The sequence below is a fragment of the Mesoplodon densirostris genome, chromosome 2 (assembly GCF_025265405.1).
Source record: "Mesoplodon densirostris isolate mMesDen1 chromosome 2, mMesDen1 primary haplotype, whole genome shotgun sequence".
Taxonomy (NCBI): Eukaryota; Metazoa; Chordata; class Mammalia; order Artiodactyla; family Ziphiidae; genus Mesoplodon; species Mesoplodon densirostris.
In genome coordinates this window covers 690499-713899 of record NC_082662.1, presented here as the reverse complement: position 1 = coordinate 713899, position 23401 = coordinate 690499, and the positions used below count along the sequence as shown (strand labels likewise).

Below are 23401 nucleotides of genomic sequence, written 5' to 3'. Positions count from 1 at the left end.
GCTCCCCACAGCTTGGCCAATCAGCGCCCTCTCCAGGGGCGCAGCCTCGGGGTCCAGGTGCCCCTAGAGCTGCTCCGATGCTAGGATGCTGGGAAGACAGACACTCCCTCTATCTTTCCTCTTCTAAAGGAGGCGTGTTGAGGCTGGAATTTCTGTCCCTTGAAAACAAAACTTGGAGGGCGGCCCCTTAGGGGCTTACAGGTCCACGAACTGGTCGCCCCTCCTGGGCCGCGGTGGTACGGCCCGGAATGTACCAAGGGGAGGACGGCGGCGGCCGCCTTCTGGGCTGAAGCGGTACGCCAGAGCATATCGCGAGGGGGCGCCATCGCCTCCCCGACCTGGGCGGAGGTGGTACAGCCCGGAAGGTGCCAAGGCCGCGGGGGTCGCCTTCGCCCCACCCCCGCCTGGGCTTAAGTGGTACGGCCTGGAGAGTGCCAAGGGGATGACTACGGGGATCGCCCAGCAGCACCACCCCCGACTGGGCTGAGGTGGTACGGCCCCAAGGGTACCAAGGGGATGACCATGGGGGTCGCCGTCACCCAGGATCACCACCCCCGCCTGGGCTGAAATGGTACGGCCAAGAGGATGCCAAGGGGACGACAGCGGGGGGGAATCGACCAGCAGCGCGGCCCCTCCACCGGCTCAGCAGCGGCGGCCGAGAAGCCCAGACGTTCAGGACACAGCGGAACGAGTCCCGCGGGACAGCGGGGAGCCGTGGCTGGCTTCCGACGCGTCACTTCCATCTCATGGCTTCCGGGGCCGGTAGTGGCACTTCCGCCCCGCTTCGCCCCGCCCCCGTCCCCGCCCCACCACCCGCGGGGACCTGGGTCGGGGGGGGTCTGTTTGGGGCCCGCCCACCGGGCCCGCCCCGCAGGCTTTCGCGCGGGGAGCCGCCGTCGCCGGAACGTGGTCGGGTCGCTGTGGGGAGGCGGGGGCGGCGGGGCCCCGGGTGACCGCGTCCTCCGCCCCGGCGCGCTGAAACCCCGCCCGGATGCGGCTGCGGGTCCCGGTGCACGTCCCCGAGGCTGCGGGGCCCGCGCGGCGTCTAGCCCGGGGACTTCTCGGTGGGTGAAGCGCTGAATTAAGCTGGCGGGGTGGGTCGCCTGCGGGGGTCGCCCTTTGCGTCAGGGCCGAAGTTCCCCCCACTAGCTACCTCCCTTCCCCGGCCCTCGGACCCTCTGCGGGCGCGGCCGCTGAGCCACCCCAGGGCCTTGGCACGCGCGCGCCCGGCGTCCGACGCCGCCGGGGGTCACCGTCCCTCTCGCCTTCACGACCGGTCCGCTCCTTCAGCGTCCACCGCATGGAGTTCCCGCCCCACCTCGCAGGTGTCCGCTCGGACCCCAGGCCTCCACGGCCGGCGCCGCGTTCCCGTCCTGGGTCCGCACGGCGCCTGAGGCGGGGCGGCTGGGCACAGGTGCGGCGGGGCTTGGGGGTCTCCGGAGCGGGTGGGGGGAGCCGCGCTCGGGTCGTTGGGGTGGGCTGTCAGAGGCGGGGTGAGGGGCACAGGGTCGGGGGTCCTTGCGTTTTAGCCCCCCCCCCCCCGCCGATGCCCCCCCGAGGTGGGGCATGGCCTCGGAACGGCAGGTGCAACCGCTTCCTAAAGAACCGGGTAAAGATGCTCCGTCTGATCCGGAACCAAAGGGCGCGATCGCCCGCATATTCATTGCAGTTGGTGTCTTTCTACGCAGGATTTTAGAAAACTGGAAATTATATAATGACTAACATCCTGCCGGGCGCTGGTCCTAGCGGACTGTTACTTTGTAAATTGGGGTGGGAAACTCCCAGTCAGGCCCAGAGCTAAGACTTCATTGTAGTCCTCAGGTGACTTTCCTGTAGCGGGTTTTACGGGGCCTGTGGGGTCCAGGCAGTGCCCCCGCCCCACCGCCCCAAGCTCATCTTCTGAAGCCTTGAGGACCTTGCTCACCTACTGCTGCGGGATAAAAAAGAGAGAGAGAAAAAAACTATTTAGAGGCAGACTCTTTGTTCAGTAGCTTAAAGTTCTTTTTTAGTAGAGTGCAGTGTACTTTACCAAAAATCTTTAAACTTGCAAGTAACATTGTAAAGCAGAATAAAACAATATTAAACAGCATGAAAAGGAACATTAAGGGAGGGAATAGGAAAGTTTTTACATTAAAGAAGTCCATTTTCTTTTTAAAGTTTTTTTAAATTGAAGTACAGTTGATTTACAGTGTTGTGTTAGTTTCTGGTGTACAGCAGTGATTCAGTTATACACACACATTCTTTTTCAGATTCTTTTCCATTCCATTACAGGCTATTACAAGATATTGATTGTAGTTCCCTGTGCTATATACAGGTCCTTGTTGTTAGAAATCCATTTTCAGTGCACATAAATTAGAAAATGAAGAGGAGCCAAAACGCAAACAAAATGTGAAGGACCTGAGATTCTGCTCCCAGAGCTGACCGCAGTTGGTAACTTCGCCTGTGTTCTTCTGAACCATTTGTACTTTTTAAACGGGAACATACTGTGCAGAGGTCTTGTAACTCTGCTTTCACTTAATCTATGACAAATCTATTTTTGTCAAAACTTGCAGGGCTACAGTGTCCCATTATGTGACAGGGTTTGTTACAAATTTCTTACCTGACACTTGGCTAGTGTCAGCTTCTGAGTCTTAAAAACAAAGCTTTTGAAAATCCTTGTCTGTACAGTCTTGGGCCTTTGTTAGATTATTTCTTTAGGATAAATCCCTAGAGGTGGAATTTCTGAATTAGTGTATAAAATTTGTAGACTTTCAGCACATTTTTTCTAAACTGCCCTGCTGACAATTTGAACCAACCTAGATTTCCTCACCAGGCATTTGAAAACATCTTGAGTTGTTTGTTGGAGAACAGGGACTCTTGACCTCAGGCTGACAGGCCCTAGAATTTAAGGGTCTGCAGAACTGGGTGGGAAAGTTGACATCTTTATTTTCGCTAACCTCCACGCAAACTTCCCTTCGGTGGCGAATGTGCTGTGGTGGCCCTGCCCCCCCCCCACCGTTTCAGAACCAGGCACACCTCCCCGCGGGTCGTGAGCCCTTGCTGCAGGGCTGGCGAAGGCTGGGCCGTTCAGGCCGTGGGAGAGGGGGCTCAGCGCCTGCACGTGACAAGGTGTCACAGGTGTGCTTCTCACTATGTGTCGCTGACCTGGTTTCCTTTCAGTCCCACGTGTGCACCCTCTTCTGAGGACAGCTCTGGGCAGGAGTAAAGTTAAGAGTCAACCCTGGCCTCGTGAGCCACCTACTCCGTGCTGGGTGGAAAAGGCCACGTTTCAGTTCTTGTTATTTGTGCTATAATCTGAGAGGGCAATAATTCAGACCTTTGTCACGAGGGGCCTGGTCGGGGAGCAGTGCCCCACGATCCTTGCGTTCAGCCCGGTCCGCCCTGTTTCCAGGCCGACCTGGAAGGCGGGGTCAGTTTTTCGTTGTCGGATTGAGGCCACTGACCTTCGGTCTTTCGCAGGATGGGAATTGCTTCTCGTGGAGGCACCTGGAGTCACGGGGGCTGAGAAAGAAGAACGGGCGGTGGAAACACGAGCCGGAGCTGGGGAGGGCAGCTGGGGTCTCGGCGGGGCTGGGTGAGCCGGACCTGCTGGGCTCTGAGCCGCTGACCCCCGGCCGCTCCCGGCCTGCACGTGCAATGCCCAGCACCGCCGCGCGGGGCTTCGCCGCAGCCGGGAGCGGGCCTTCTGCCCAGGATCGGCGCTGCGGCCGGTGACCAGTGGTAAGTGCTGCGGTCACGTGCCCGCCCAACATCCGGGCAGAGAGGGCCTGGCCGGCTGTTGGCCGTGGCTATTGCCGGGCGTTTGTTGTCCTCACTCCTGGGCCAAGTCCACAGCACACGTTCATTCTCCGGCGGGTGGCCGGTCGCGCTTCCCAGCCGTCGTGACGGGCAGTCCTGCTCTGGACGCTCTCGCAGGACTTCTCTGGGGGAACCTCGGGAGTGGAAGTGCTGACGTGTAGGGTGCGCAGGTGCGTAGCTCTCAAGAGGCCGCCACGCCGTTTCCGCAAGTGCTCGTACCAGCCACCCCGTAGCTGTGTCTGGGGGCCTCTGGATCCACACCTTCCAGCAGCTCTGGGTGTCGTCGGACCTGATGGTTTTTGGCAGTGGGGGTGGGTGGTGTGTCCAGCCCCCTGACCGCTGGTGAGGTCGACCCCCGTGATCGGACGTGACCTTGCCTCCCGCCCTGCATTCTCACCCGCCGTAGCCCCTCCCCTCGAGGCCGGCCTTCTAATGAGCTCAGAACAGCAGAGAAGGAGACTCCGGCCTCCTCGGGTGCTTTCTCTCAGCCGCCAGCTCGTTCCAATGCAGGCCAGGTGCCGGCTGTGGGCTGCCCCGCGGAGGGGGTCTTCCCCCAACAGCTGGCAGGGAGCTGCGCGTGTGGGCTTGGAAGCAGGCGCCCCGGCCTTCGGGTGAGGCCTCGGCCCCCTCCTGCCATCGTGATGGCCAACTGTCCAGCACAGCTGCTGCCAGAGTCCCGACCACAGAAGCTTGCGGGCTCGTAGGTGTGTCGTTGCTCTGCGCTGCTGGGTGTGCGATGCCGCGTCACACGGCGCTGGAGTGCTGATGCGCGTCCTCTCTCGTGCTTATCGGCCGTTTGGAAACGCTCTCCTGCGCTGGTGTTTTTGCCCACGTTTCCTATTAAGTTGTAGGAATTCGTTCCCTCTCCTTTATCACCTCGTAACTGTCTCCTCCAGGTTGTCGCTTTGTCATTTAGTGTGTTAATGTTACAGTACGTTATAGTGTGTTTTGATGGCACAAAAGCTCTTAGTTTAGCCAACATAGTCTGTTTTATTTATATTCTCTTTAATGGGGATTGGTTTAAGATACTCTTTTCCAGGAATTCACTGGTGGTCCAGTGGTCAGGACCTGGCACTTTCACTGCTGGGGCCTGGGTTCAATCCCTGGTTGGGGAACTAAGATCCCGCAAGCTGTGTGGTGCGGGCAGAAAAAAAAAAAAAGACACTCTTTTCCTGTACCAGGATCGGGAAAATATTCTCTTATATTCTCCTCTAAACGTAGGATTTACACAGCTGCATTTCACAGCCAGGCTGCCCAGGTTCAAGCCCTGAACTGTGGCCGTCTCTGCACTTCATGTGTCTCACACGGGTGACAGCGTCCCTCTGCAAGGGTTGTGAAGATTCATCGAGTTAATATGTGTGAAATGCTCGGTCAGACCCTACCTGGTTCCTAGGAAGTGCTCTGTGGATGTTGCTGATTGTTCTTTTTTGTCTAGAATTGTGAGATCAGGGTCCAGTTTCTTTTCTCTGGTGTGGATCACGTCCATCCTAGTATCAGTGACAGTGGCCTCCCTTCTCCAACGAGCCACAACCCCGCTCTGTCTTGGATCAGAATTCTGCTTGTGTGGAGTCTCTGGGCCTCCGTTCCAATTCGTTTACTTGTTTCTGCGCCGATACAGCACGTGACCTGGACTCCTCCTATGTGGGTAGGCGCCTCCCCCTTCTCCTCCTTCAAGGAAGTTTCCTGTCTTCTCCCCTTCGTACCTCCATTGAGTGCCCTTTGTTATTAACACGTACCTTGTAGGGATACACTCTGAGACCAAATATTCTGTTATTTCTAAACTGTCACCCAGCCTGAGTCGATTGTTAGTGTGATCATGGGCATGGTCGCCAAACGGAGATATTCTAATTGTGTCAGTCATCTGACTTTGTAACTGAAGGAAGAGCTTTCTCCTTTCCCCATTTAGTGATCATGGTGGATGTGTGGCTTCTAACCCTTTGCTATTATTTACTTTCTCTCTCAAACTGCATCCCTCATGCTGGCCCCTGTGTCCTTCTGATAAGTCCCTGTCACCCTAGGAGCCCTCCCTCTCTTTCTGGCCCAGCTCCTGTCCCAGCCCTGGAATCAGCTGTTCCTCCAAGGAGGCTGGTTCTGCCCAGCAGAGAATGAGGCTTAGGAGCCGGCTGTGCTGCTGGGAGCGTCCCTGCCTCCAGGCCTCCCGGGGAGGGAGCAGCGGCGTGCACAGGCGTCCTGCCGCCCGTCTGCCCCTGCGGCCATCCCTCCTTCCCCGCAGCGCACACCCTTCTCTGCCCCACCTCAAGCTCTCACCCAGACTCCGTGAAGCCGCCCCGGGCCCAGCGCCTGCCTGGGGTGTCGTCTGGAGCCTGCGCGTGTTCTCAGTGCCGCTGGCACAGTTACTGGCTGGCTTCCTGTCCTTCGCTCTTCAGTGGGATGTTGTTCACCGAGCTGTGGTTTGGTTCGGGTCGTTCTGTCTGTATTGCACGTTAGGGATTTTTGGTTTTGGAGATGTTATTGATTTGATCATTTTTGGTTCCAGAGGGTGTGAATGTTGAAAAGGTGCGCGGCGTTGGCAGGCTCTGTGCGCTGTGGATGCTGTAACGACCTGCAGCCCCCGGCCTGGTGCTCAGCCTCTGCCGTCCATCCTCCTCTCCTCGGCTTTTGACACCTGCATTTTCTCACCATCAGATCTGCACTTGTGGCAGGGAAACTGCAGCGGTGCCGGGTTCAGCGCCTCAGGTCAGGGAGACATGGTGTCTCTGTCTCGTTCCTGGTGGTTCCCACTTTGGTGGCTCTATGGAGGGGCATCTGCTTGTTTCTCCGGGGGGTAAAGTTGTGATTGACCCTGGTCACCAGTTAACACCTCGCAGGGAAATGGTCGGAGGACACCGTAGTTTCATTCAGCAGTGGGACGTTTCCTCTCTAGACTTGCCATGTTTTCATCCCGCTGATTTATTCCTGACAGTTTCTTCGTCTGTTTGTCTGCACGACTGCATCCTGTCTGTCCCTCTGTCCATCTGTCCATCTGTCCCTCCTGGAGCAGCCAGGAGGCTGCTCCTCCCCCACTGGCAGCCTGCTGGCCAGGTGGTCTCTGATCTTTGATCCTCACCTGTCCTCAGGCTGAGTCGTGGAAGCTTTTCTCCAGGGCGCCTTGCCTCTCCTTCTGGTGGCTGGGCCGTGGATGGGGCCGCTTTGGCCCTTGTGGGCTGTGTCCCGAAGCAGGACCCCAGGTCACCTTGGTGGCTGCATCCTTGATGCCCGCCACCTCGAGCTCCCTGTGTACTTCTGAGGGTCTTCGGAGCCTCCACGTCAAGTCCTGTCCTGAGCCGGATCTTCTTGGGAGCCCGGGGCCCCTGGTGAGATTTCCACTTCTGCCACCCTGGTCTTGATCCCCAGGGACCCTGTTCTGGTGACTTGTAAAGCAGCACATCCTGCTTGCCGGTGGGCACTCGGCTCCCCCTGCCCCGTCTCCTGCCTTGGCTCAGCTCCCAGGGCACTGAAGGGTGACCAGAAGCTCAGGGCTGCTCAGCTGCTTTCTCTGTCAAGGCCTCTCCTTGGGACCCTGATTTCTGTCCTCAAGGTCTATCCCGTGCCTGTTGAATTCCCCAGAGAAGGGTCTTCTGGCGTCCGGCCTGGAGGGCCACTGCCCTGGTCTCTGCTTTCCCTGCCACCTCGGCCTCCATCACAGCCCAGGGGCCTCCTTCACTGCCTGGTCTCGGCTGCTTCTCTGTAGTGGCCCCTCCTTATTCCAGCCCCCCAGCCCCACCCCCAGAGCCGCTGGAGGAGCCCTCCAGGCCTCAGACCCCCATCGCCTGACAAAGCAAAAGCAAGCAAACAACTTGGAACCTGGTGTGACTTAGGGAGTCTTGTCGAGAAGGAACAAGACAGGACCGTCCATTCCGAAGTTGATTTCATTTGTTTGTTTGTTTGTTTGTTTGGGGCTGGGCCACGTGGCTTGTGGGATCTTAGTTCCCCCACCAGGGATTGAACCCCGGGCCACTGCGGTGAAAGCGCCGAGTCCCAACCAGTGGACCGCCAGGGAATTCCCGTGATTTCATTTTTTAAGACATTCAAAGCCCTTGTTCTGACTCCAGAGGCATTTGGACTCCTTCCGGACACTACACACACGGAGGTTGCCGACCTCTCCTGCTGCTCGTGAAAGCTGGGGGTCTGCCTGTCCCTTGGCTGTCACATCCTCGGTCACCAGGCTGGGTGGGCTGCTTGTGGGGTGTCGATGGTCAGGAAGAGGTCACCCGCTGGAGGGAGGCTGAACATCCGTGTTGGGCTCCCTGGGCCCTGCTCTGGACGCAGCGGACAGCAGTGCTGGTCTGTGACGGAGCACCTGCTGCCTTCCAGTCCGGAACCTGCGACAGGACACAGAAAGCTCCTGGTGCCACGTGAGACGAGGTCACCAAGGGCAGACGGTCCGGGAAGCTCTGGTCTGAACAGGCATCTGTCTCCCCAGGTGCTGCCTGGCTCTTTTTCATGTATAAATCCTCAGCTTTCGGAACAGCCTAGAAAACAGCGTGATGCCCGCCATGCTTGCCCGCTTGCGTGCCCCGTCCTCGCGGCCCAACCCCAGCTTGAGTTCCCAGTTCTTTGCTCTTAACAGCACTTTTTGTGCTTTTATTTCTAATGACATGTCGTGTCTGGACACACCTAAGTGCTGCTGGTGGCGCTGTGTCGTGTGTCTCCTTCCGCGACTCGGCCTCAGCACTTCCGACAGCTGTAAGGTTTGCCTGTCGCCCATCGCCCGTGTGCGGCTTCCCTCTGCCCGCTGGGGGCGTCCATCCCCACCCGCTGCCGTCTTCGTCCCTGTCGACAGGCGCGTAGGTTCTGTTTGGCTTTTGTTCTGCTGCTGGCAAAAAAGTGCCGCGTTGACCCCATCTGACGGACGCTCTGTCCCCATGCCACCCCGGCCACGGGCTCTGCTGACTCTTTCTTACGTTCCCTGTGACTTGCGGTGACTCCTGAAAGGTCCCATCCCCACCGTTTCGGTCTGAATCTGTTTGCATCTGCGCTGCCACCTGCTTTCGGCCTGGGACAGTTGGGAGGCGCTGGAGCCTCGTGTGCTGGTTGGGCGGGGGTGTGTGTGTGATGGATTCTGCTTCTTCAGAGGCCGCAACACCCTCCACCCTCGGGGCAGATGGGGCAGAACCTCCAGAGCGGGTGAGAGGACAGCCCAGCACGATGACCTCGGGGGTCGTGGGTGCCCGGTGGGCGCAGACCCAGCAGAAACATAAGGAACGACCCGCACAGGACGGATGTGGCGGACGGCCCGGGGCCCGGTGTGGTCAGCAGTGGGGGTGAGTCCCTGGTGGCTCGTTCATCCAGTGAAATGCCACACCGTCACCAGGTGAGCGGCGGCTGTGGAACCGCGCGGACCCGCCTTTGTTTCAAAGCAGCTTCTTGTTGAGGAAGGAGAGCGGGCGCCCCAGGGCCTCGGGGCTCAGCGGCGGAGCTCTGGCATCGGGCCGGAGCTCCTTGAGCTGCAGAGAAGGAGGCGGAGGCCTGGCTGGCAGTGCTGCCCGGGAAGCTGTGAGTTTCCCAGACGGAAACCTAGTGGAGATCGTGGGGGGGGAAGCGCCTGCACCTTGCCTCCAGCCTCGTTTTGTGACGAGAGACAGGAAAGGCGATGGGACCCTCCCCGGGGGCTTCTGGAGCATCACCTGACAATCAGGTTTGGTTTTGGAGTCTCAGCGGTGGCGTCAGGACTTGTGTGACAAACACCGGGTCAGGGTCCCTGAAGAGAGGGGCCTGGCGCTGTCGGTGGGCCTGACGGGGGCTCCCTTGAGAGGCAGAGCCCCCGCGGCCGGTGGGAGCTGTGTCCTGGGGGGGCCCGGCTGCAGGGCTGGGCATCCAGACGGGGTCAGCCAAGGGCCGGGGGGTGGGGCGCCGTCTCTGCTCTCCGGGACCCCGAGCCACACATGGGCTTTGTTCCTGTGTTTTCCGTCCGCCTGCAGCTGGGCCCCTGTTCCCAGCTGGGGGGCAGCACGGGCTCCCCACACCCCTGCTGGGCCGCGGCCGGTCCAGCCCACGGAGGTGCAGCTCCCAGCAGGGTGTGGCCTGGAGAGGACTGCGGGACCAGGCTGGGAGAGGAAGGAGGACGGGGCGTTAGTGGAGATCTGGCCCCGTCAGCGCCTGGAGGGCTCGAAGAGCTCGTGTGTATCGCGGGGGCAGTGGGGGCCCGCGGGAGGGCCACGTGCATCCGTCGTGGTCTGGGGTGCGTTTGGGGAGCTGCCCTGGTGTCCCGAGGGTCGGGGTGCATGTCAGGCCTGGGTGCCCACCGGGACCTGGTGCTGCTGAGCTTGTGGGGTGACCCAGAGCACTGGGTGGACACGGGGAGCTGGGGGGGCAGCTCAGCCAGGAGCCTGGCTTCAGGTGGGGTCAGGGAGTCACAAATCCGTCTGGGTCACGCATGCCTGGAAGTTAGGTTAAAGCATGAGGGGCGCCCCCCGAATGTCAGCATCGGAGGGATGAGGACATAGGCAGTCGGCTTGGCTGCCTAGAGGTGGGGGCAGGGGGCTGGGGACTCCAGTTTGGTGTCACTGGGAAAGAGTGGCCAGGACTCCTGAGCTGGGCAGGTGGTCGTCACTGGGTCGCTGCTTAAAGCCAGAACTGGGACTTCCCCGGTGGTCCAGTGGTTAGGACTCAGCGCTTTCACCACCAAGGGCATGGGTTCAATCCCTGGTCGGGGAACTAAGATCCCACAAGCTGCGAGGCGTGGCCAAAAAAATAAATTTAGAAAAAAGAAGGGCCAGAGCTTGAAGCACTCACCCACCAGCAAATGGGAGTCGGACTTTGCCTGTGGTCTTAGGGAGCAAGGGGTCTCTCTTGAGAAGTCGTGGCCACAGGCCTGAGCGCCAAGCACGTGTGGGTCTGTTGAGGGAGGAGCACCCTCTCCTGGGCACCTGCAGAGGCCCTGCCCACGCCCGCTCCAAGGCCCGCCCTCAAGCCCAGGAGGAGGTCCCCCGGGCCAGGATCTGTGCACGCGAACAGCCCCCTCGAGCCAGCGGGCAGCTGACCTGCTGAGAGGCTGAGGGTCATACTGTCAGGGCTTGGGTGATGAACTGTTGGACCGTGAAAGAGACGATGCAAAGAAGGAATCGAAAGTTGAGAGAAACAGGCCAGTTTGAAACGGTAACAAATAGAACGCGAAGAACACAGGGGTTGGAACTCAAAACCCGATGGAGGGACAGAAACTCAGCGTCTCTTGACGGGGCGGGTCAACCCTCCCACAAAGGGTGAGGGCGTGGGAGAGCCAGCCTGGTGGGAAGAGCTCGGGCGAGGGGGCCCCTTCCTCGGTGGCTCTGGTTGGTCCCAGGGTGGGTGGCAAGGTGCAGGGCACTTGTGGCAGCTTCGGGGGTGGGGCGGGGACCCCGGGCCACAGCCGAAGTGCGGGAGGGCAGCCTGGAGGATGAGCTCGAGGCTGGGCAGGCCGCTTGGGGGGTGCGGGGTGCCCCAGGGGTGGGGCGGGGACCCCGGGCCACAGCCGAAGTGCGGGAGGGCAGCCTGGAGGATGAGCTCGAGGCTGGGCAGGCCGCTTGGGGGGTGCGGGGTGCCCCAGGGGTGGGGCGGGGACCCCGGGCCACAGCCGAAGTGCGGGAGGGCAGCCTGGAGGATGAGCTCGAGGCTGGGCAGGCCGCTTGGGGGGTGCGGGGTGCCCCAGGGGTGGGGCGGGGCTGGAAGAGGCGGGGGGCGGCAGGTACTGTAGAAGGAGCTCGGGCGGATGGCTGGAGGGTCAGGTGTGTGGGGAGGCGACGGAGGCCGGTAAAGGCTTTGGTCTCAGAAACTTACTGGAGGAGAAGTCCGAGCCGTCGGGGCGCCTGCTCCTTTGGGGCTGGAAACAAGGCCAGGACCCCGAGTTTGCGTCCTGAAGTTACTCTAAGTGGGTGATTAAACTCGGCAGGACCTTAGCCGCTCACGCAACGCCGTCCTTTCCTTCCCACTCCAGCCCACGCCCTGCCCAGTGCCACCCGCATGGCTGCTGCCTCCGTCCCTGCGTCCCTGCCCTGCGCTGCCCGCCGCCCCTGAGATGTCGGCATCTGCTAAGCCTGCGGCCCTGGCAGAGCTGGCGCCGGGCCCCGGTGAGAAGCCAGGGGGACGGCCGCTCCTGGCCTGGGGCCCCGTGTTTGGCCACCGGAGTGAGAAGATCGCGTTTGGCCAGAGCGAAGGTGGCCCCGACGAGCAGGTGCTCACGGTCACCGTCACCGAGACGACCGTCATCGAGGCGGACCTGGGCGTGTGGGGTGCCCGCGCCCTCATCTACCTCACACTCTGGTTCTTCTTCAGCTTCTGCACCCTGTTTCTCAACAAGTACATCCTGTCCCTGCTGGAAGGGGAACCCAGCATGCTAGGTACCCCGCCGGGCGCTGGCTGGGGGATGGAGCCCCCCGCGGGGTGGAGCCGCTCTGCTCAGCTGGCACCCCGTCTCCTCCTCCAGGGGCCGTGCAGATGCTGTCAACCACGCTTATCGGCTGTGTTAAAATATTTGTCCCCTGCTGTTTGTATCAGCACAAAACCCGGCTTTCTTACCCTCCCAACTTCATCATGACGATGTTGTTCGTGGGTCTCATGAGGTAAGCAGCTAACGTTTCTGATTGAGGGTCTGAGTATTTTACACGTAAAACATCTCCCCCCGGCTGACTGTTACCATCAGGTGGTCCTGGGAGGGAGGGGGCCGGGCGGGGGCGGGGCAGACGTGCGCACCCTCTGGGCTCCTACCGGGTCTGCCCCGTGGCTGCAGATGCACCAACTCATCCCTGTGACGCTGTTGACTGTCTTAGGTTTGCAACAGTGGTTTTGGGTCTGGTCAGCCTGAAAAACGTGGCTGTGTCCTTTGCTGAGACGGTGAAGAGCTCGGCCCCCATCTTCACTGTGATCCTGTCCCGGACCGTCCTGGGGGAGCACACCGGTGAGCAGCCCCCAACGCCCGGGCGTGCCAGCTCCTCCGGGGGCCGCTCCCACCCACGTCACCCTGGAGCTCAGCTCCCTCCACTTCCCTCCTGGTCGTTTCTTAGCCTCAGAGGCCCGGGATGGTAGGAGCTGGGTGAAGGAGTGACAGGCAGGTAACCTCGGTGCCACTGCCCATTCCAGGAATCTGCCAGGCGTCCCGGCCCCTCCTCCGCACCCCCTCCTGCCCTCCACTGTGGCTCCCCGAAGCTCAGCAGAGGGGACTTGTTACAAATCTCCAACCTGGGCTGCGGGCACGCGCTGCCAGCTGCACACACGTCCCTGACTTTCCCGCCAACCGTTTAGAGAGGGTGGTTCCGTGAAGACAAGCAGAGTGCAGACTCGTGGACATGACACGTCGTGTTTGACCCCGGGGGTGGGGGGCGCTCACAGAGGGAGATGCGTGTTTGCTTCAACTGGGAAAATGACAAAAAGGTAAAACAAGGAGGCACCTCCCTCAGGGAGAGAGGAGGATGAGGACGGACAGGGCTCAGCCGGGCTTCTCACAGACGTGTCCTTGGAGCCGCACAAACTCTTAGGCGATGGTAAAACAGAATCAAATCAAAGTGTAAAAGCAATTGCTAAAATCGTACTCAGCAGGAAACAGCCTGACTGCACATCAAGCTTAACCATGCAGAAAGGATTTATCTCAAGGGCCTTAAAAACATCACACTTTGGGTTCCAGCTGTGGTGGATACGTGTGTAGAAAACCAGCTGTCTTGCTGAGAACAATTAGGAAATCTTGATAAAATTTAGCAAAAAAAAAAAGTCTATTGGGGAGGCATTGGAGAAGGTGCCAGGACTTGAGGGACCCCAAGGTTTGGGGTCCCCAGAGGAGGGGCACCCCCGGAAGAGCCCCGAGTCCACGAAGGTGCCTGCCCCCTGGACGGCCTCCCAGCCATGGCCCCTGCGTGAGGTCTGCCGTCCAGCAGAGGCCTCCTTCCATGGTGACGCTCCCGGCCTCAGGCCAATGGGCCTGTGGGTTTGCTGTGTGGACGGCGCTGTCCTCGGCGGGGGCGGGGCTGCGGGCATCTGAGGGCGGCACCTCTGCTTCCTTTTGCTGAACACGAGAGGCTTGTGCCCTCGTCTGCTTTGAATGTCAAGATGAATGAGATGCTGCCTCTGAAATCAAAGCAGAGGTACCACACGAGGCTGGATGCCCTGTGTGCAAAGTGACGTGATTTTCTGTTGCACCGAATGGTCTTAGCCTTACCTTCATGTCAAGGCTGTTGGTTAGATTTCAGAACGAAGGCAGGAGCGCTGGACACCCTGAGGGTCTGGGGCCTCCCTCCTCTCCCAGCCTTCCCTGGAGACCACCCTTCGCCCTACTCGTTTTGCAGATGAGGGTTCAGGGTCGGGGTGGGCTGCAGGGAGCAGGGCTTGGAGCTGGTGGCTCTGGCTGTCGTGCCCCTGGCACCTGGCTCTGGAGCGGGTGACGGGAGGCATGTGCCATCTTTCCCCTCCAGCGAGAAGAATCGAACACAGTGAGCGTGCAGGGCACTCCTGGGGCGGGGTGGGGGCAGCCCGGCCCGCTGGGGGCGCTGCAGCCCGGCCCCTGTGTGCTGTCGCTCCGCAGGGCTGCTGGTCAACCTCTCGCTCATCCCTGTCATGGGCGGCCTGGCGCTGTGCACGGCCACCGAGATGAGCTTCAACTTCCTGGGGTTTTCGGCCGCCTTGTCCACCAACATCATGGACTGGTGAGTCCGAGGGGCACGTCCCGTGCCGCGTGGGGTTCCGTGTCCCGCAGGAGGGGGGTGGATGGCACGCCCCAGTGGCGGTCGAGCCGCCTTGCTGACACCTCTGCGCAGCCTCCTCTCTCAGCGTCACCACTTCTGAGAAAAGAGAGGAAAGAGCAGCAACACGGTGTCCGAGGGTCTCTTGTCGCCATTACTTCCAAAGAAAACCAGGCCCGTCTGGAGGGTGTGAATAATACAGCTGAACAATGAAAAATCACCTTTCATTTCATTTCTCACGCTTTGCTGTGTTTCCTTCAGCCTTTCCCAGAAACACAGTCCAGCTCACGTCATAGTTTTCACCTCGCCTGTTAACTCCGAGCGCAGGATGGTCTCCAGAAGCCTCCTCGCTCACCTGCAGACGCTCCAGACCTCATGACTTAGATCTGCAGGAAACATCTTCACACGGGTCTCCCTCTAGGTTTCTGACTGGCCTGCAGCGTAAACCCCTAGGAGGAGGACAGGGCCTGTAAACCTCTGCAGCAGGCTCGTTGCTCTGGTTTAAGTCCCCTTGGCCAGAGCTTCTGTGCACCCAGTGTCCAGGGAGCAGTGTCGTTCTTCAGAGTGCTGAGCCCTCTGTTTCCAGGGAAGCTGGACGCTGTCTGGTCTTCCCATTGGCCACGGCGGGCCTTCCCAGCCAGCAGTCTTGTCTCTGTTTTTTTTTCCCAGGGCCTTCCTGTGCTCACACTGTCTGTCCCGTGGCCGCTGCCGAGCAGAGCTGGGTAACCTCAGGCACGTCCTCAGTCTCCGAGACCTCGGGTTACCCATCTGTGAAAGGGGCAGCTCAGCCCGGCTCACAGCAGACGCCAGGGCCACCCCCAAGGAGCTACCGTGTGTCCCTGCTTCTGGAGGACATGGCACTTTGACCGTGTGAGGTGCCATCTGACCTCTCGTAACCTCTTCTTTTCTTTATTCTAGTTTGCAGAATGTTTTCTCCAAAAAGCTCCTCAGCGGGGACAAATATAGGTTCTCGTAAGTGTCACTGCTCCATGGAGACCAGACCACCCTGTGCCCTGACCCCTCCCATTTCATGGTGCCTTTAAAAGAACCTTGTTGAAACTTGGGAGAAAACCCCACCTGTTTCCAACTGCCCCTTGGCCGGCTCGTTTGAGGCTGCCTGTCACCGTCCCGTGGCCGTTGGGTTGCCTGTTAGGCCCAGCCGTCCGTATCATCTGGGAGGAGATAAATAAACTGGGGCACCCTGGTTCCACGGAGGGCGAGGGCGGGGGCGAGGCGGGGAGAGGATCAAGCGCCTGTCCCCGCAGGGCCGCGGAGCTGCAGTTCTACACCAGTGCAGCAGCCATGGCCATGCTCGTCCCAGCCTGGATCTTCTTCATGGTGAGTCCAGCGCTGGCGCCTTCCCAGGTCGGGGCGAGCCCTGGGCGCCGGGTGCTGAATACCCAGAGGCCGCCACGCACCCAGGGGGGTGGGGGGGACTGAGCGAAGCAAACCCGTGTGGGTCCTGTGTGGGTCCGGTGCCCACCGGGGCCAAGCTGCAGCCAGCAGTTCCCGGAAACTTTGCTGTGAGGGTTTTTAGGTGCACTTTTTGTTGTTTTCTGGCCACACCTCAGGGCTTGTGAGATCTTAATTCCCCGACCACGGATAGAACCCGAGCCACGGCAGTGAAAGTGCCGAGTTTTAACCACTGGACCGCCAGGGAATTCCTGCACTTGTTTTTTTTTTTAATTTATTTGTTTATTTATTTTTGGCTGTGTTGGGTCTTCATTGCTGCGCACGGGCTTTCTCTAGTTGTGGCGAGCAGGGGCTACTCTTCGTTGTGGTGCACGGGCTTCTCATTACGGTGGCTTCTCTTGTTGCGGAGCATGGCCTCTAGGCGTGCAGGCTCAGTAGTTGCAGCATGTGGGCTCAGTAGTTGTGGTGCACGGGCTCAGTAGTTGTAGCTCGCGGGCTCTAGAGCACAGGCTCAGTAGTTGTGGCGCACGGGCTTAGTTGCTCCGCGGCATGTGGGATCTTCCCGGACCAGGGCTCGAACCCGTGTCCCCTGCATTGGCAGGTGGATTCTTAACCACTGCACCACCAGGGAAGTTCCCCCGCACTTGTTTTTTATTACTACTGTTATTTAAAAACATCGTGACCACGGTTGAACAAGTCCCAGGGCAGAAGCTTATGAAACAGAGAGCGGTGTGTCCCCCAGCCCCTCCCAGGCCCGCCCCTGGTGGAGCTGCTTCCCAGATGTGCCTGCTGGGCACAAACGTGCTCCTGTGCTTGCGCGTGTCCTGGGATCCCGTCAGTCCTACAGAAGCACCGGTGCGCATCTACGCAGGCCTCTCTTTTTAACACAAGTGGAACTGAGCTGTCCTGTCCTACGGCCGGGCTCCAGCGTGCGGCTGGCCCCTGGGCTGGGGTCAGTGTGTCAGCACAGCGGGCATCCCTCTGGCTCTGGCGCAGGACTTGCCGGTGATCGGGAGGAACGCGAGGAGCTTCCGCTACAGCCAGGACGTGCTGCTTTTGCTGCTGGCGGACGGCGTCCTCTTCCACCTGCAGAGCGTCACGGCCTACGCCCTCATGGGGAGGATCTCCCCCGTGACCTTCAGGTAAGGACCACACCTCCCAAGAAGTGAAGTGCCTCCAGGTCACGTGCAGAGGGGAACACTTGCCATCTGGACGTTTTATAAGAGGTGTTCGTGGTTGTGGAATCACAAAATGTAGCGATCGCTGTGGTCACAGGTCGTAATTACTAGGCCTTTCTGTATTGGTGCCGTTTGAAACGTGAACAGGAAAGTCTGTGAAACAGATCTTTAGGGGAATCCCCACTGGGATTCTGTGCAGAAGCAGAAATCCTCGGAGTGGTGTGAGTGTACTTCTGCCCGAAACAGCACTGTTCATGGAATCTCCCGGGATGATGGATTGTCCCGCTTCTGGGCCGCCCAGGGTGGGAGCCGCAGGCCACGTGTGCTCCTGAGCGCCTGGGGCGTGCCAAGTGCCACGAGGAACCAACATCTGACATTTCTCTAACTTTAATCGGTTCACACTTGAGCAGCCACACGTGGCCGTCGGCTCCCTGCCGGTAACTTAGCACTGAGCTCAGGTCTCACAGGCTTCTTCTCTGTAACTGGGCGGACTTAGTGAAAGCGAAAGCGTGATTTGACACCAGAGCGTTTTCAGTAACAAATAGAAAGGAATCGGCTGAGGTTGCCAGCAGGCCTGGAAATCCATGCAGTGATGTCAGTGGGTCTGCCCATCACGTTGTCGTAGAAGCCAGCGGGCCTTTGTCCTTTAACTTCACAACTGTCCCAGGAGAGCGGAATTGCACCCAGAAGTGTCAGCAGCAGGTGCGTCGCTGCCCTTGGGCCTCCCGGGGTGCACGCGCCCCCTGTCCGAGTCCCGGAGGGGAGCTGCCTGCAGGGCCCTCGAGGCCAGCTTGATTGCTAAGGGCTCCTGAAGCTCTCGCTGTCACAGTCTGTCACACGGTCCTGTTTCCATTTAGGGCCAGGAATTATATCCACATACCCCTGAAACTTTGCTTTTCAGTGATTGTTAGTGATGGTTCAAAAAAAGGCAGAAAACAGAAGACCAGTTCTTTTTATTTTATTAAAAAAATTTTTTGGCTGCTGTACGGGATATGGGATCTAGTTCCCCGACCAGGGATCAAACCTGGGCCCCCTGCACCGGACGTGCGGAGTCTTAACCACTGGGCGACGAGGATGGTCCCCAAACCAGTTCTTTTTTTTTTTTTTTTTTTTGCGGTACGCGGGCCTCTCACTGTTGTGGCCTCTCCCGTTGCGGAGCACAGGCTCCGGACGTGCAGGCTCAGCGGCCATGGCTCACGGGCCCAGCCGCTCTGCGGCATGTGGGATCTTCCCGGACCGGGGCACGAACCCGCGTCCCCTGCATCGGCAGGCGGACTCTCAAGCACTGCGCCACCAGGGAAGCCCCAAAACCAGTTATTTTTTAAAGAAAATAGCTTTAGGTAGAAAAGTACAAAAATTAAGTTTAAACTGTCCGCAGTGACAGCCCAGGAGACAAGCCCTGTCGTGTTCACTTTATCTTCATGAGGTCCCAGCAGTGGCTGAGCAGGGCTGTGTCACTTCCGAGATACTGTCCCTAATGATCGGTTCTCTCAGGCGCTCTCAGGGGAACCTTCCTCGTTCTGTGGAGAGCAGTGGAGAGCACGCTGCAGCAGTGAGGGATCAAATGTCATGACGTCTATAATGTACTTAAAAATATTTCTGTCAAAAAAAGGACGAAGCAACATAAGGCAAAATGCTGAGTGTGAAGATGGGACTCGGCTTTTTGTTGGAAGTGTCGGTACTCCTCGGTGACCTTTTTCCTAGTAGGAAGGACCCCAGCACGAAAGAGTGGGGTTAGCGGAGACGCCTCCGGCCCCCACCGACGTCCCTGCTGTCCTCTCCCGCAGTGTCGCCAGCACCGTCAAGCACGCCCTGTCCATCTGGCTCAGCGTCATCGTTTTCGGCAACAGGGTCACCAGCCTGTCAGCCGTGGGCACCGTGCTGGTGACAGCCGGAGTCCTGCTCTACAACAAGGCCAAGCAGCAGCAGCGGGAGGCCATGCAGAGCCTGGCTGCGGCCACCAGCCAGTCCCCAGACAGCAGCCCTGAGCCGCTGCTCCCTCCGGACCCCCGGCCACACCACTGAGCCCCGGAGCCTCAGGGGCGCCGCGCACCACGCCCCTCCTCGCCAGTGGGGGACCCCCTTCGCCTCTCCCGCTCCCTGGACGGCAGGCGTGGGGCCTCCGGCTCCACGGGTCACGGTCTGGGTGTGGGAGGTGCGAGTGGGCAGCCTTTCCCGCTCTTTCCTGGGACGCTCGGTCAGAGCTGGGGGAGCTCGAATCGGGGTCCCAGGTGTCAGCCCCTGGGGCGCAGACCACAGCTGCCACTGAGCCGTTGCCGAGCCACGTGACAACCTCCTCCTGGCGGCCTCTGCGCACCCCCTGCAGCCAGGCCAGGCCCCGATTCCTCTGTGGGTGACGACCACTGGGGATAGCTGCAAAGTCGGGGCTGCAGCCAGGTGCCAGCGGCCGCCCTCCCCACTTGCAGCCGGCGGAGAGAACCCGCTTCCCCACGCCAGCCGTCGGCGGCCACCCGAGGTACGTCCGGCTCCTCGGCCGTCAGGGAGTCTGTCCGCTGGGCTCGGACGGGCTGCCCCACTGCCCGGACACGGAGGCCACGGCATCGGGGCACAGAGCGGAGAGGGGACAGCTGGGGTGCAGAGACCGGCGTCCCTGCTCCTGAGGATGGAGTGTCCGGCCCCACCCTCCCGCCCGAGGTGGAGCTGCCCGCATCAGCACCACTTAGGGGAGGTCACTGGCGGAGCGAACGCGGCCCCACCCCTTTCCGTGCCTGCTGCGCCGAGCTCTTCACCTGAAGGTCCAGCCCTCACCTGCGGCCGGGGCGTCCCCAGAGGCCCAGACGTGGTTTCCAGCCCGAGGCTGCGGGCGGCCCCCCTCAGTGTTTGGCTCAGGGAGGGGGCTGCTGTCCCTTCTGCTCCCCTGGGCGAGAGGCAGGCTGTTCGGAGCGCCCCCGGGGAGCACCCGTCCCCACTCAGCTGGTCGGGAGCCTTGCCTTGTCTCGTCAACGAGGCTTTTAGAATTTTCCCTCGTGAATGATGAGCAGGACGAGTGTGGAATATTTACAGTTTTTGTTATGTTGCGTTTAAAAGGACAGTGTAGGTTTTTAAAAGGAAATACAGGCATAGGTGGCTTCTGGAACGCATCGTGTATGCCAGGTAGACCACAGACCCGCAGCCCGGCCCCGCCCACCTCCTCCAGAGCAGACAAACGGATGGCCAGGTGTTTGAGGCCTGTGGTGGGCTGAGGCTCCACCCCTCGCTTCACCCCTTGCCTCGCAGCCTGTTGGGATTTCTGATCGGGACGCAGCCCCCTCCCTCCCACCAGGCTCGAGCTCTGGGGCTTGTCAGGTGCAGCCCTACTCGGGGCCGCAGGCTGGCCACCTGGCCATCTCCAGCCAGTCTGCGGACAGAGCCACCCGAAGGCACGAATCGTTCCCTGAGTCTCAGGCAACAGTCCCAGCTGTTCGGGGCCTGGGTTCCCTGATTGCTTCTCTGGTTTTCCAGTTGGCTTCTCAGCTGGAAAATATAAAATAGCCCCTCCTGGAGAGCAAATCTCTTGGAAACAGAGCAATAACTACATTTCACTAAGTTCTGCTAACTTTAAAAAGCTTGTAATGATGATGGATTAAAATGAGGCCTTTTAAACTACAAACAGCCTTTTTACGAAGCTGACCTCCTGCTCCAGAGGACGGCGAGTCCCACGCACCTTCACTGTGCAGGGGTTGCTCGTGTGACTTCCCCAGGTTTTATCCCTTTCCTCTTTTTCTGCTTCCCCCCAAAACAAAACTAAAGAGGGTTCTTTGGCTGTAGCTGGGGTGGCCAGCTGGTGCGCTGGTCTGTGAGGACCAGAGGGAAAGCACCGATTCCCTGGACCTGCTGCCTCTGTCCTCAGACCGTGGCCGCTGTGCCCACGGCTGATGGTGAGACGGGAACAGAAGGGGCGCATCTGAGTGTGATCAGGTGCCAGCCGCCTGCGTCCGAGGGTTGGTAGGGACCTGGGTCCCTGCCTCCTGTGGACGTGCCCCTCCCTCCACTCTCATCCTGTTTTGATTTTCTAGATATTAGGACCAAGAAAGATTTTTCTAAATTATTAGTACATGAGGCAGTTTCTAGCAAAGCTGCTTTTGAGACTTCTCCTCATCCCGGGTGGGAGACCACAAAACGCGTGCTACAGCTTCATTCCGTCTGCATCTCCACCCCTAAGTCGTCCACATGTTGGGCGTTTCCGGGACAGCCCTGCGCCGAGAGTCAAAACCCGCAGCCTGGCAATGGCATTTGTTTAATAACCGTACAGACGTGTTTTTTAATTAAGTTTGTTTAGTCGTTTTTTAGTATGTTCTTTTCACTGAACCATCGCAGGCGTGCTCGTACCAGTGTTGACACTGGGTGTTGTGTGTTACATTGGGTCCACTCCTCCTATGTCTTTGGTCGTTGTCCGTGCCCTTGTAAACAAACACTTGAACCAGGCTTCTGAATCTGGTCATCTGCTTACTTACGTTGATAGTTAGAGGTGTAGAGATCTCTGGCTTTCAAGGAAATTTCCACTACTGAGTGGCATAAAAAAGGCTTTTTTAAAAAAGAATTCTGATAGTCATAATTTCCTGCATATCAGCGTTAAAATCATCTGCCTTGGAAAGCTGAGAATTCTCCTGCACAATCCAAAATGTGTCTTCAATTTGTGAGTCAAACAGTAAAAAATTGCTGCACGAGGAATATCATCCACGTGGAGCCGTGCTCGTCGCCGCCCTTGAAATACTTTCCGCAGACTGGTGGGCTTTCCCTCCTGTGCGGCGCTGACTGTCCCATGGATGGTCATTTATAGACGGGCCAGAGGGGATCAAAGAAATGCAACATGTCTTTTTACATCTGTCCAGGGGGTGTGCTTCCTGATGCATGAAAGTATTTTCACTGTTCCCCTGGGTTGGAAAAATTAAACAAGGATGTTATTACAGGTAGAAACCCTCCTGTCTTTTTGCCTTTGACCAACATTGTGCTAAGGGCTCTGTTCTTTTCCAAAACACGTACATGCCCTGGTTGGGACCTCTTTGTTTTCTTAGTTTATAAATAAGAACGTCCCAGCTCCCCTGAAGAGCCTGCCTACTTCTCTATCCTGGCTGAGGGGCTGAGAGGAGAGTCACGAGGTTGTCCTGACCATCGCTTGGCTTACTCACCCTGCAGCTCAGGGTGTAACACCTCCCGGTTTGCTGTCTCTGTAGTATCTCCTCCTCTTCTCCTGAGGGCTGAGAGTCTGAGTTTGATGGCCGCGGGGTCCATGCCTAGATGTCCAAACTGAGGTGGAAACTGTTCTAATTGGAAAAGTGTTTGGTTTTTTTTTTTTTTTCCAGTTTTCATCAGAGGAAAACTGGCATTCAGCTGATGTGCTATTTCTAGACTGCAGATGTGAGTAGCGTCTGCACCCGCCCAGGGCGGTGTTGTGGGCACCACGTTGCAGAGGGCCACAGTGAGAGTGACTTTCCCACACTGAAAAACTTGAAACTTACATCAATAATTGTCTGTATCAGAACCAAATTATATGTGCTTTATACCAAACAAAACTGCGGAGAACTAAAAGTACATTGTGCAAAATGTCTATAGTGTTTTGTATTTCACTTATTTCAGTATTTATGTGATTAGATGAATTCTTTCTAGAAAATGGTGGTTAAATAATTGAGTCACTGTTAATTCTGCTATGGTAATACATCGATGCTGTACAGTGAATCCTGTGGATGCCCCCTGGTTATTTTTGTCTAAATTAAGCCACCATGGTAGCAACTATCTAGGACTCTTGTTCTGCAAAAGTAAAATAAATGTTCAGCGTGTACTTTGTTTTCTTCCTTGTGTAACTCTCCAGTGTTCGCGCTACTGAAATGAACAAGGGTGGGTTCTTATTGCCTTCACCCCTTTTCAGCGTGAAGGGAGTGAAAAAATTGGTTTTTTCCTGTCACCAAAAACACAGGAAGCAAAACAAACTCTTGGATACAAAAAAGTAAACATTTCTTTCCGGGAAGAGAAAGAATTCCAATTCCACCGCCCTTTCTGTGCCCCAATTTCCTGTCACATTTTTCTCCATTTTCCATTTCAGGTCCAGTGAATGTGGGTATTCGTTTACCGTTCTCTTTCCCGAGGTTCTCGAGGCTGAACTGCCAGTTTTCTGTGACCACCAAGGTCCGCAGAGTAACTGGAGCCAGGGAAGAGAACTTCACTCTAAGAGCCTCCACAGGTTAGAAGCCGCACCTCACGATGAGGGAGTGCACGGACTTTGAGGGCCCCCCTCCCCCGCCTTAGCACAGCTTAAAACCCTGTGGCAACCGCTCTCCCCGCCCCGGTCTGGCGGGAGGTCTTCCGTAGGCAAGATTCGGAGTCCACCGCGCCACCGCCGGGGTCGGGGTCACGGGGACGGGGAGAAAGAGC

General features: G+C 58.5%; 1 protein-coding gene across 7 annotated transcripts; it reads left to right on the top strand.

Moving 5' to 3' along the window:
• The first annotated feature begins 394 nt into the window (after positions 1 to 394).
• Positions 395 to 22803, top strand: SLC35E2B (solute carrier family 35 member E2B). 7 transcript variants are annotated; one of them, XM_060088819.1, is made up of 10 exons: positions 395 to 417; positions 11711 to 11947; positions 12049 to 12113; positions 12200 to 12335; positions 12543 to 12670; positions 14285 to 14405; positions 15360 to 15413; positions 15707 to 15779; positions 16851 to 16996; positions 18820 to 22803. In XM_060088819.1, the coding sequence occupies exons 3-10, from the start codon at positions 12107 to 12109 to the stop codon at positions 19055 to 19057; spliced, it is 903 nt and encodes a 300-aa protein (XP_059944802.1). In that variant the 5' UTR covers positions 395 to 417; positions 11711 to 11947; positions 12049 to 12106; the 3' UTR covers positions 19058 to 22803. The 7 variants fall into 7 exon arrangements, with proteins under 7 accessions (XP_059944802.1, XP_059944798.1, XP_059944801.1 ...); XM_060088818.1 differs by lacking the exon at positions 395 to 417 and adding an exon at positions 804 to 1064; XM_060088820.1 differs by lacking the exon at positions 395 to 417 and adding an exon at positions 10978 to 11000.
• Positions 22804 to 23401: the final 598 nt, after the last annotated feature.